A 14,014-nucleotide genomic window follows, 5' to 3' on the forward strand; every position below is an offset into this window, starting at 1 on the left:
TTAGAGGTGAGAGAAGGAAGGGCAGAAGAGCCACACTATAAAACTGCAGGTCATTTCAGCCTCTTTAGGTTGCATATCTTATCACAGAATGACTGATCAAGGGTTGCATCAGAACAGTACCTAAATGCTCCTTTATTTGACACAAGTGAGGGTTTTCCAGAGGAGGAGGAGATGAAGACTAGGATGTCGGCTCTTCTCTACTTGGTCCCAGAATGGATAACTGTGTCCTTTATACTAGTGACTTGATTACAGGGATCTAGGACTTCATCCTGTGTTCAAGATTGCTTTAGTTACTTACCTATGACTTTGGTGGACAAGCAGGAGACACAAATTTCTCAGTAGAAAAAAAGAAATGTTCAGATAATAATAGAATTTAATATTGAGCATCATCACAGTGATTATACAAGAACAAAGGTCTGAAAACCCTCATATCAAGCCCTAGGAAGGTGAAGGGGTGATAACAGATATTTAGGGAAAACAGTACAAGAGTTATATTGTGTTCAGCCCCCCAGAGAGCTGAAGAACTTGAACTGGAGGTCATTCATTACCACTGTGTTTACAGTCACTGTGAGGTCCATTTTCCATGAGTTTACCTAATCCCTTTTTAAATGCATAAATGCTATTGGCCTCCACAGCATCCCACAGCAAAGGATTTCAGTGCTTAGCCATTTCTAAAAAAGTCCTCCCTTTTGTCTGTTTTAAAACATGTAAATATTGAAGTGCAACATTCTGTCACTTGACTTTGCTTTCTCCCAACTGCAACTAAAATTAGCTATGGAGGACAAGTGAAAACAAACAGATGAACTCAAGGAGAGTGAGGAAGGAAAAAAAAAAAGAGTGGAAGAAAAAGCAGACTGAAAGAATGAAAACCTAGGAAATGCTGCCACAACCACTCTGATGATGTAGGATGGACTGTTACAATGCCAGCTACCTTTGTGAGGGTATGTTTTTGAACTTTGTGGAAGGTATTCAATCACTACAGCACTATGCAACATTGCAACAACTTGCATGGATGGATATACAACATGAGATGTTTGCTTTTGAAAACCTCAGCTTCAGAATGCTGAGCCAAATCTAGCAGAAATTAACAGAACTGATATAAGCAGACTCAGCTGCACTCAAACCAGGTCACTTTAATCTAGGCATTTAGACTTTGATGTGAAGTTGCATAAAACAATTATCTTCTCATGGTAACATATACACACAAATAAACACACACAATATTAAAATACAGATTTTTGTTCCACAGTGCATGTGAGCATCTCCAGGTTACATACACCATATGTGAATTTTTATTTCAGTTGGCTCTGCCATTCTCCTGACATGTATTAGAAGATCAGTTTCAGTATATTCAATCAGATCAAAAGAATCTACGTATTTCAGACTTATATTTTTATGCTGCCCTTTAAGAGGCTTATACAACACAGAATGAAGGGTTTCATTTGTTTAAAAAAATTTTGGAATTTTTTTATTTTCTTCTTTTTTTTTTTTTTAATTCTTCCTTCTCATATTTATTCCCTGAGCACTACAGAGTATGAAAACAATACAGTATATGTATAGGGTCATAGGAACTTACACTAACTAAAAAAGAGAGTCGCTCAAGTACAATTTGGGAAATCAGGATTTTAAATTTCCTGCCTTCTTACTACCATTATATAGTTTACATATTTGCTGTATGTAAACATATATATACATATATATATGTATATAAACATTTATGACTTGCTTAGCTGGCTCATACCCACCTAACCTTTTTCAACATGGTATTTTCAAAGTGTTGTATTAAAGCCTGTTGGCCAGCTTCATATTTCCTGTTCACACAACTCAAGCCAATAATCTGTGCCAGACTGCAGTTAGCTAATTCAAAAAGAACTTTCAAAAGCCATTACACAAACCAAGAGATGAAAATCTGAGCCTTTTTATTGTCCGGATGCAAACAAATTTATTAACAAAATTAAAACACATCTAACGGATTTTATATTGTTTTCAATGTCTTGGGAGCAGTATTTGCAGTGGAAAAAAGATAAAGGTAACTAGGTATTATAGATCAATTGGCTGCTGCATCAACGACCTTCAGCACTCCCTGGCAAAGAAGCATTACAGCTGCTTCCTGACTTTACTGGCCACTAAGGAACTGCCAAGAGACTGTTTACTGTTTCCACAGGCACTGACCCAATCTATAAGTCACACCCGGTAACCACCAAATTTATCAAACTACTGTGCAACATCTGATACAACATCTTATTTTCCAAGTCTACTCATGATGCATCTCAGAGAACAATGCAACAGGTGCATCAGCCGTAGAATCGTAGAATCGTAGAATAGTTAGGGTTGGAAAGGACCTCAAGATCATCTAGTTCCAACCCCCCTGCCATGGGCAGGGACACCTCACACTAAACCATATCACCCAAGGCTTCATCCAACCTGGCCTTGAATACCGACAGGGATGGAACGCCATCAGATCTACATTAGAGGAAAGGTAGTAGCTCCGTCTTATTTTGAGACCACCCCTTCTCCATTAAAAGACTATTTTAAACTTGTTTATAACATTGCCAAGGCTCAATGATTTCAGCTCAGATTTTCCATGCTGGGTCCTTGCTTCAGGCTTGTTTTGGAAGATTTAATCCAAAACAGTTCCACGATTTCCGAGAACAAGTCTCGGAAATGGAAAAGGTTTTATTTCACCCTTATTTAAAAATTCTTTGAAAAGCTTGGGCACTCCTAGGTTTTGGAGCAGGAGCATGAAAAGTGTCAGGATTTGGTTTTTGTGCCAGAACTGTGCTTTCTGCCAAGTCATGAGCTTTTGAACAACTAAAATTTGTAAGAACTGGGCTAAGCAGGGCAAGCAGACTGTAACATGGGCAAGATTAGAGAGAAAAACTTGGACTACCTGGAGCTGAGGTGCTAGGAGTAAGATGGGGAATGGGAGCAGGGGAGTGTTGCTGCTTGTGGGGCAAGCTAGACAAGACAAAGCTACGTCAGTGAGGAGGCAAGAGACAAAAGGACAGGTTGGAGGAAAGAGGAAAAGAGAAGCCAAGCTTCAGTGAGCTAGTTTCTCTCATGTTTCTATATACTGTTGTTCTCTCATGTTTCTGTATACTGGTTCGCACCTCTCTCTGCTGTCAAGCAAAACTGTTCTGATGCACCTCCACTTTGGTCTGTATTGAAGATGACCATTGAAATGACTGTTCCTTAACAGCTGTTTTACTAGATGTTAGGCATACACAGCTTTACAGAGAACTAAGCTACGTATTTATACAATGCCATATAGTGCACCATAGTGCTCCTTCGTTTCTTTCTGTTGGCTTGGAAAAGAAGAAACAAACAAAAGTATTAAGTTTGAAGATTTGGGCATGAGATTGCAAGGAAAAGCCAAAATCTGGCCCATTGTGCAACTTCATTCAAGTCTGCTTGTGAATATTTCAATCAGATAACCTGTAACTATGCCAGTTTTTCATCCCTGGGGCTCAGAAGCAGCGAGGGTATGTGCCTGACTTCCTTATTATCCTCTGTGATGCTCTCGATCTGTTACTGCCTACAGACAGACTGGTAACTATAGTCATGAAAGCTGCAATTCATGAAAAGCTTTCCATCCTAGGCAAACTTCTTCACAAGTGTTTTAGATATACCAATTTCTAGGAAAACATAAAAATAGTTCTTCATAAATTCATATTGGAAAAGTCTTTCCATGTAAATGTCAGATGGTAAAAACACTGCCACCTCCAAGGCTATAAACCATTTTTAACAGTCATGCTCAGCTGTCATCACTACTCACACTATGTATTGCATTACACAAGCTACCAAACCTTTTTAGAAGTAATAAAGAAATACATAAACATGAGGTGGCAAAAGTAGGCTATAAGCTTGCCTTTTTAACCAATACCTTTTCATGATTTTAAAAATAGAGAAAAATACTTTTCAGCTAATATTTTGGGGTGATACTATGAGAAACTTTTCTATCATGCATTTGCTCAGCAGATTTTTTTTTCCTATATCAATTAGAAGCGAATTAGAAATTCTATAAAGTTTTATACACTGTAAGTGTACATAAAATCCCATCAATTTTTTAAGATAACAGATGTCTGAGAGAAAACACTAGCCAGCAATTAGGACTTGAATTTTCAGTTTAAACTTGCCTTTTAATACAGTTAGACATCTTTTTTTGTGAACTTTTTCTTTTATAGTGTATTTACTTCAGAGAAAAACAATCTTTTTTATTTTTTTTCCAAGAAAAGTTAAATTCAGTAGCTACTGCCACTTCAAAAATTACTTTATAGTGGGGAAAATGCCTAGGATGGTTGCCTGTATGTTAGAAATACTTGAGTTGTGAGACAGGCTTTCAGTCATATATTCACAGTACTATCATAATGGAAAAAAAGCTGTATTTATCTCGGTGTTACCATGTAGTTATCCATCTGATCCTCCTTAGATGACTCACAGATAGTGAAAACCTATTACAGAAATCAGAAGTAGCACTTACACAAATTTGTGTAAAAGTCAATCTTTTTTGATTGATTAACAGAGTGCAGATGAGGAATAACAGCAGCTTGAGGACTTACTCAGGAGGTGATATGAAATACAATGCTATTTTTATTAAGTTGCTGCGATAACAAAGTGACCTCTCCAACCAGATGTTCAATCCTTCAAGTCCATTGCTCTAAATTACATGGACTTCTGATTCCATATTTTAACCCAGTGGCTGAGTTTAGACAAGTAGGATCAGTGCGCCATTTTGACCAGAATTCATCAGTACTGACTTTTTAGATTGACTAAATGCTGTAATCAAGTACATTGATGCGAGTCACATAGGAAACAAACAGAAATGAGTGAACCTAGAGCCTATTGAGAAACCAAGACACAACTAGCATTCATTAGAGCTCCTCTGGTAAAATCTCCACAAATACTGTGATTACAGTCGAGGACAGGAGGGCAAAGCTGCTCCATTCCTGGTATCAGGATATCTTGTATCAGGGCTCCCATAGGAGCCAGGCTGCAAAGAAATACTCTACACCCTGCTGTACTGCCTGGGAACTCTATTTCACTTTGCAGGTATAGCTCACTTAGGATTAATCCCTAGATAACAAACAGCCCTCAGATGAGAAGGCAAGGAAAATCCCCATCCAGATTTTGGCAGATTTGAAGAGCTGACTCTTACCTTGCAAGGCATAGGCTTTTTGAAGGAGATTTCAGCTTGAGTCCAAACTCCCTTTGGAGAGTCCAAGACGGACCAGATTTTCTCTTGAACGACATGATTCTCCTCAAAGATATAAACAGCAAGAGTGCCACTCATTTTGAAAAACCCATATAAGGCATAATAAAAACGCAGACAAAACTGTAAGTTTCCTGGCAGGATTGGGCCATACAGACGTCCAATGTACCCAGGCTGTGATGTAAACTTTGTGTTCGCCAACAAGTAATAGCCTGCAAGACAGTGCAGTTATTGAGTATTTCTAATATACAATTAGCAGAGCTGATTTGGTATTAAAGCAGCTTCCATTATTGCATTTGGCTATAGAAACAGTTTCTACTGGCAGGAAACAGATTATCTCATTCTGTTTGAAAGGAAGTAAGCATTTCTCTAAAAGCATCCCAGATATTTCAAGCTAAACCGGTACATGGCTATGTTACCAGAAATAAGCACTTCTCAAATTTACAGTGAAAATTTCTCTGGCCATTCTGGAAACATGTCTGTTTCAAGGGTACCACTCTGAGACCAAAGAATGAAGGATAGGGCTACAAGGCCTTGTATTCCCTGCAGCAACTATAAAGAGGTGAGGCTTCAGCACATTTGATTAAGAAACATGAATACTCTACACAAAAAGATGTGTGATAGCAGGCCTTTCACTACATGGCTTCCCTGCACAACATTTCACAGTTTTCCCTTAAAAATGCCAACAGTCCTAACCCTTGAAGAGCTAAGAGCCCACCACTCCTCTACATCAAAAGCAATGCATTAAGCTAGTATTGTATTTGTTTGCACGTTTGCAGAATCATCCTTTCAGTGACAAGTTATTAGTACAGTGAAGATACTCTGATTTATGGCCCTGTGGGACACTCAATGGGGGATACATGTGGGGAGACACAGCCAGAGACCCAGCTAGGACAGAGGGGTGTACACAGATATTTAATGGCAGGGAGTTGCAGTGAGGCAATCTAACCAGACAACATGATTTAGGCAAGTGAACAATGATACAACAGGTTAACCTTTAAATCCAGTTTGACTCTTCTAGTGAAAATGAGTTTTGGTTTACCAAACCCTGTAGTGTGATCTCCTGCTCTATACACATTACGCTTCACTTTCACTCTGCTCCATCCTGGGCCATCTTTGTGATCCTGGTAAAAATTACACAGACCTTCCTCAAAATTGCAGCCTGCTGCAGCAGGATTGAAAGGAGTTCCTAAAAGGTAAGACATGTATGTCCTGTTAGGAAGAGCACAATATTATAAGCATAGGTATTTGAAGCACAAGGATGCCAAAGTATACTGTTTCACCTTTTTTTGTATTATGGAAAATGAGTGTACAGTCACAGTGATATCAGACAATCAATTTTGTATTGCAAGGGGGTGTTATTTTCTTGTATTTTATGCTGGAGATGGGGTGTAACCTCCTTCACAGACTTTATAAAATATAAATAAAATACAGACATTAAGAGAAGATTCTCCCTTCAGGGCATAAAGCACAAAGACATTCAGACCATTTGTCTCTATCCTGCTCCTTCACCCGAAAGATATTTGGACAAAATAACCATGACTGTGCTCATGTGTGTTCATGGGTGTTGCATATTTCAGTTTTCAAAGGGATTACTTTCCTACATAAACATTAAATAGTCTTTTAAAGAGCACTTTTAAAAAACCTTTTGCAGTAATGCATAATGTGTGTGCATATGCATGCTGTAAGTACGTAATATTTTGCTTCATGTGTTTGCTTCATCTCATAGCTACTGACATCTGGAACTATGCCTCACGTGTTTTAAGCACTGCAACAAAGAAAGTTGCACCATTTGTAGTGAATTTGATGAAAAGCTAAGTGAAGCCCCCCAGCCCTGCTGATGGCTCCACCTTGATCTGCAGTGTGGTATTCATGGGTCAGGATGTGCTCTAGTCTGAATAAATCCCCTTGGTGAATGAATCCTTTTAAGTATAATATTTGTACTTCTTTGAAAGCCTCATCAGTCACTTGCATCAGATGCTGGGGGAAAGCAGGGGCGCAACCCAAAGCAGTCATGCAATTTTGGCCATATCAGGAGTCAGGACCCTGTGAGCACCAGTCTATGGCAGCACACATACTACCCTTCTGCATGGAGGTTAAGAGGGACTTCCTGGAGAGGGCAGAGACACAGGTGATTGATTTGCTTCAGGAGAAGCAAGATTTTGGCTTTGGAGAGATGCCTGTGGTCTTTTCAGCCACAAATAAGACAAAGTTAAGCACTGCCCGCATGTCTTTCTCTGACTGCAGAGAAAAGGAGGCAGCCTGGCCTTTCCTCATGGCTTTCCTAGCTAAAGAAAACACAGTTGGAGCCCTGCCAGGTCCATGCAGCATTTTAAACCCATCTTTTGATTAATCCTTTGGTGAGCAAGTTTAATATGCTGGTAACTTTTCTTTCCATTTATTTAACACTGAGACCTTTGTTGACCAAAACTTCCAGAAGAATACAGAAAAAAAATGATGCTTTTATATAAACTGCTATAAGAAGAATGAAGATCTCTTGCTTTTTAATATCTCTAATTAAAACAGTTGAAGATGGAAATAGGAGATATGTCTGCAAGATTAACCAGTTTTGTTGTATTCCAACAAAAGATAAAGCAAATGATTGGCATTCATTTCTCAAATAGAAAAAAAAACAAAACCAAACAACAACAACAAAAAAAAAACAACCCAAAAACCCAAAACCAACACAAAATATCAAAATCAGAGTTAATAGGGAAAGCTCTAACTGACCCTATCAAATTTACCAGTTAGAGAAAATCTGGACATGAGCTGTGATATTGTGACTAAATCAGGATTGGGGCAGAAATTACTATAAAATTTATCATATACTTCAGAACATATAAGTCATCTGAAAATTAAAATGGAAACCACTATGAGCAAACAGCTCCAATACTTGGCATACTAAAAATATAAACCATTATCTTTGTTGCAAAACAAAGCAAAAACAGAATAGGCATTGAGGAGTTAATGAAACAACTAGATTTACTCAGCCAAGAGTTGTGGATTAATAACATAACTGGAATTTACCTCCTATTGATACTTTAACAGTGCAGCAGAGACTTCAAGAAGTTAAAAACAGGCAACAAATCTTTTTCCCCTTGATAATTTCAAAACATTAACCCAAAATTCAAGCTTGTTACCAAATGAATGGATGTGCATAGTGGGAAACTACTAATCTACTTTTGACTACTGCTCAGTGCTACAGTAAGATGCAAGGAACCAGTATATAGCTACTTAAGAGGCTGTATTCAGAAATGACAAAGTTCTTCACCTCAAGTGTCTCTACAGCAGAGATCACATGGATTCAGCTGACTTCTGCTGCTGTGAAAGCGTAATAAAAACCCAACAGACACACCACTGTTTGAGATAAATAATACCCCCTGGAAAAGTGAAGACAGGAAGGCAAGGCTCCTGTTTTGGCTCTGAAAAACATCTCAAGGCACATGGCACAGAAGATATCCCCTACACTGGCAATAATGAAAAGCATAGGACATTTTCTTCCTGGTACCATCACACCTAGGAAAATACCCGTCTCTTTCTGTGACATGCCTGCAAGAGGTAATTTGTTCAAAAGCTGGAGTGATGCAAATACAGCATTCAGTCCAGCTCTTCAGTTGCAGATGCTTGAGACAAGGTCTGGTTTCTGGATCAAATGAATGGCATCGGTGTTTATCTGCTGTTTTGTCACCAGGAGGAAGAGTAGCCCAATGGTGTTGGTCAGTTGAGAAGGTATTATCTGCACATGACTACCAAATACTGCAAGTACTTACAGGCAGTTCAGAGGGGCAAAGCAAAAGGGGAAAACAAAGAAGGTAAATAGCAATAAGAAGTCATACCTGTCTGATTGCTGCAGTAAACCGGAGAGAAAGAAATGTCATCAAGGGCAACGTAACCTCCCTTGGCGCTATTGAAAGCAACTTCAAATATTAGCTGGAAATGACAATCTTTTGTTATTCATCTACCATATATACAACAATAATTTTGGTACACATTTTTGTATTACAGAATTCTGATCAGATGTCCTAGACAGACTTCAGGGTATCTCAGACAGCACTGAGGTATTGGCACAAATAAAATCATACCACTTATTAGGGATATAAATCAGAGCCCGATCCTGGCACCAGATCTTTATGCACTCAAGGTCAAGGAAAGATCAAAGGCAACATAACTCTTCTGCTGCTTTATGAAGCAATAGTTTTAAAGATGCAGTAAGGCTACTGTCATGATACCATACAAAGCTACTATTCAGGGTCATCCAGTCTGTAATGACTAGTACTCGGAAGCTGCGCAATTATTACTATACCTAGAATCTATCTGGATCATGAGCTAAAATGAGACTGTGTGGATTATTCTGCTGTTACAATATCAAGTTTTATTGTTTTCTCCAAACATCCTCGGACACTGGAATCCATGCTCTCACATAAGCTGGCAGAAAATATTTGCTTTAAAAAACTTAGTTAAGAAGCAGAAAAGCTAGAAAACATATCGCTGCTACCAAGTCAAACAATGTTTGTACTTAGCCGTCCCAAGTAACATCATTTCCTCAAGTAAGTGGAAGACAGTCCATAACTCTTGAGGAACTGTCTTAAAATTTCTGAGTTATGGAAAAGCATGTAGAAAAGGCCTGAATCTTACGATAAACCTAGAGACAAAATAGCAATATAATAGTAAATGCTTCCAGAGTGAGATCCTGTTCAGTAAAAATGCTTGTGATGTCTTGCCTAGGGATGGGAGCCAAAGAGCTGTGAAAGAATCCTCAATGATATCCTTTTTAGCCTCATGAAACAAAGAGCAAGACCTTCTTGAAGCAACTGAAGAAATTATATACAAGGTCTAATCTTTCTTCTATAATCTTACTTCTAAAGTGACCTCTAAAATACTGACTGTGTTGGATTACATAAAAATTCCTTGAGCAGAACAAAGGCCTATCTAATCTTGTTTCCAGCAGAGGTGACATACATAAAGAACTGAAGACAATGTCAAGTTTTCAATTCTTCCCTCACACTGCATTTCACATGGACTCTTTCTTTCCCATTAATTTGTCTAATCAGTATTCAAATGGATCAGATTAATGATATCCGTAGTATGCTATGAAAATGAGTTCTACAGTTATACAATGCAGGAAAAAATCCTCACTTTGGTTTATTTTAAAACTGTTACCTGGTGATTAAGAATTTGGAACAGCAACATAAATTATGAGAAAAAGGGAATGGTTAATCCTTTCTGTGTTATTATTTTTATGAACCTCTACGATACTCTACTGAAGTAATTTTTACAGCCTGAAAACTGTTATTTTATTAATGTAACTTCTCCATACTTTTGATTTTCTCTATATTCCTCTTGTAGTTCTAGGATGTTCTTTTTTAACTGAGAAGGTTGGAGTTGCATCTCTGCTGAACTCTCTGCATTCAGCCAGTGCTATGACATCCTCTGTTGCTCTTTTATTTCCCTATAGATAGTTTCCAACATTCCAGATGGTTTTATGAATGTCACTAAGAACTGAGAGGATATTTTCACAGAGCTAACTACAGTAATGTCAAGCTCTAAGCAATCATTAATTAATTTACATCTATAGTGCTAGGACTGTTTTTCTCCTTGCATGTTACTTTACATTTACTGAATTCATAATTCACGTACCATTCAGTATTATGAGACCTTATCAGATCTAATCTCCTTCCCATATCATGTTGAGTCACTTATTTTACAGATTATAAAAGGACTATTTAACATCTAACAAAAATTAGCTTTACCCCTAATGATTTCTGAAAATCTGCAGGCTTACGATCAAATAACAAATAACTTATGTAGAGTTAAAGCAAGTATAATGTAAGCCAATTTAGCTGTAATCCTAGTTTTAGAAGTATATTTATTGGGAGAGAGTATATACATATAAATTACATGTATATATTGTATATACATTTATAAATGTGTAAGCATATATGTGTATAGATAATACATATACACTGTTATATCAGTCTTCTATTTACATGTGTGTTAGATTGAAGAATTTATATTTTTTTATTTTATATTTATATAAAGATACAGTCTATATATGTGAGTATATATATAGTACCCATAGATTTTTATGCATATATATATGCGTATGTATATATACTTATACATATATATGTAAATGTTTATTCCAATCTCATAAGGTTTGGGGGTTTTTACTAAACAGAGGGAAGAAAAGATTCAGTTTCTTTCTGATACTCTTGAAATTAATTAAAGTAACCTGAGAGAGCTGGCTTTCACATACAATGACTACTCTACTATTAGGGGTCTGCTTATGTGACATCATGTAGTAGAAACTGAAAGACCCCATATCAGTAGGACTCTACAACCTATCGAGCTGTTCATTTTAAGCACTTTATCACTTGACTTCATCTACACTGAAAATCAAGCACCCATATGGAAATTGACTCCTCCTTGACCCTTACGCAGTGGACAAAGAAAACAACAGATCACCAGCATCTTTATAACCATCTCTCAGATACTGGGCAACTACTGCCATGTCCACTATTTGGCCTGAGTCAGCACTGTTGTCTGATGGAACCTGGAAGCTGTAGCTGGACTGTACAAGAATGACTGCTTTACCTCCAGGGGGTATGGCGCATTGAAGTCAACTTCAGCTAATGCCCAGTCCGCACTCAGTGCACTGTCTGTTTTCCAGATCTCTTCATAAAAGCCAGTTGTGTCTCTCAAGTAAACAGTAAAAACAATGCTACTCTCCTGCTTAAGTTGGTAATAGAAAGATAAGCAGCCAGACATTGGGGCCATGGTCTTTGGTGAGATTAGCTGTGCCACTTCCTGAAAATGTTTCACGTAAACAGAGTCCACATACATGTAGTGACCTAGAAGTACAAAAGAAACTTGCTATGAGGACACTCTTTAGAGGATACCACTAAAAAGAAATATCAAGAGATAAGCAGGAACTAGACAAGTATTTTTAAACCTAGACAGCAATGGATGGTTCCTAGGAAATTTTAGTAGTTTTCAAGAGATTTTTTTTTCTACTTTCCTCCTATGTACAACCCAAAGTTGTTTGGCAAGATACCCCTGACAGAAGTCAGTCTCAGCTTTTTTTTAAGTCCTTATTTGAGACATTTATATTAAAGAAAGTAATAAACTCTCTGAATTTTGGGAGCCATTCATAAAGGGAAAAATGAGTTCATAAATGGAAAAATTAATTCATAAAGGGAAAAATGACATTTACATTAAAGAGAGTAATAAACTCTCTGAATTTTGGGAGCCCTTCATAAATGGAAAAAAACCAACTGAGTAAATTCCCTGTCTCCCAACAGCTAATTATAGTATTTAGTCTTTTTCCAAATGCAGCTTTTACTGAGGCAATCCAGGTGAATGAACAAGACCACAAGCCATGTGTTTCCTCACATGTTTTACTCAGCAGTTCATTTAATATGTATCAAAGAATTTGGCAGATAACTTTTATTCTATACAATTCACTGCTTGTATAGTTCTGCTTGGTCTATCTAAGATTTGGTTTCTAATTGTTTTATCTTTTGGGACATGTTAATAAACAGAAAAATGCATTACAGGTGACTAGACTACTTCCCCCTCAACCATCAATATGACTTGCAGGATTTTCAAAGGGTACAGCTTCTCAGACTTTGATTTCAGGAGAGCTATCTCAATTCAAATCAGACATATACATGTGCATGGATATACTGTGCTTCTGTAGTTTGTCTTCTTCTACACACGGAAGCACAGCATCAAACAGTACCAGTTGACAAACGGAAAAATGGTTCTTCACAAATGTCAAACTGACAGGGTACTTCAACATGGACACTGCAAACTGATGTTAGGTTTGTATCTACACCTCTATGTTAATTAGCTAATAGTGTTCTCAGACTTGGAGATGTCACTTCTTGCTTCATTCCAGTGGCTGTGGCTCTCTTCCACCCTGCCCCCTGCCACGGGACTGGTGTCACTTCAGTGGGACTTGCCTGAGAAGTTCTGTGCTTCACTTTTGCTCTGCAGCTTTACCACCTTTCGTAGCTTAATTATGATATCCCTCACTGATGTACCTTCGTAGTATAAGCCTTGCAAAAACAAGGCTCTTCTGTGACTACCGGCTTCTTAGGCTCTTCTCAGTCCATAGTCAGCAGTGGGGGTTTGCTGTGAAAAACGAACACTGTGGCTACAAGAAAACAGATCCTTCCCATTTGGGAGTGGTTCCTATCACATGAAGTACTTTATTTAATAGGTAGAGCCACTGTCTGCTGCTGAAGTTGCAGTGAATTAAGCTTCCATCAAAATTTTACCAGCATCTGGGTGCTGCAGGTGATACTGGGCCGGGCTGACACTCTGTACTCAACTCACACAATTGTGAAATAAAGAAAAAGGCACAGCGGCATGAGTTAAGGAAAGAGGATTAGCCCTGCTCTTCATGATGCAATTCCTTGAACAAGGATGTCACATTGTTCGGGATGCACAGTGTCCTACAGCAGCCAGATCTCCTGAATGTTACCTGCTGTGGTTCTCATGCACTACGTCAAAGGCTAAGATAACCCCCAACCCTTCCCTGTGACTATGTAAAGTATTTTCCTCTCAAAGAGGTGCCTGGGACAAGTACTTTCATACAAGGCAAGTGGCAAAAATCACAACATTCTGCCTCCAATGGGCTGTATTAACAGCACCGTATTTAAATGAAAGAAACAAAACCCATAAACCATGTAATTTAACCCTAGATTCTTCAAACATGTTTCAATAAATTAGCTTTCCTGGTCAACTTTCCCAAAATCACTGGAAAGAAAAGCCCTTTCAGATGTACAAATCAGTGGTACA

At 38.0% G+C, this 14,014-nt stretch overlaps 1 protein-coding gene across 2 annotated transcripts in view; it reads right to left on the reverse strand.

Moving 5' to 3' along the window:
- MAMDC2 (MAM domain containing 2) overlaps positions 1–14,014 on the reverse strand; it is a 58,353-nt gene that overhangs the window by 12,788 nt on the left and 31,551 nt on the right. For both annotated transcript variants that reach the window (XM_005154950.4, XM_031054424.1), the window contains exons 6-9: positions 11,804–12,060; positions 9,046–9,139; positions 6,252–6,398; positions 5,156–5,421 (exon numbers count right to left, since the gene is read on the reverse strand). In XM_005154950.4, coding sequence (XP_005155007.1) covers positions 5,156–5,421; positions 6,252–6,398; positions 9,046–9,139; positions 11,804–12,060 — 764 coding nt within the window. The remainder of the gene's footprint in view (positions 1–5,155; positions 5,422–6,251; positions 6,399–9,045; positions 9,140–11,803; positions 12,061–14,014) is intronic.

The sequence above is a fragment of the Melopsittacus undulatus genome, chromosome Z (genome assembly GCF_012275295.1).
Source record: "Melopsittacus undulatus isolate bMelUnd1 chromosome Z, bMelUnd1.mat.Z, whole genome shotgun sequence".
Classification (NCBI taxonomy): domain Eukaryota; kingdom Metazoa; phylum Chordata; class Aves; order Psittaciformes; family Psittaculidae; genus Melopsittacus; species Melopsittacus undulatus.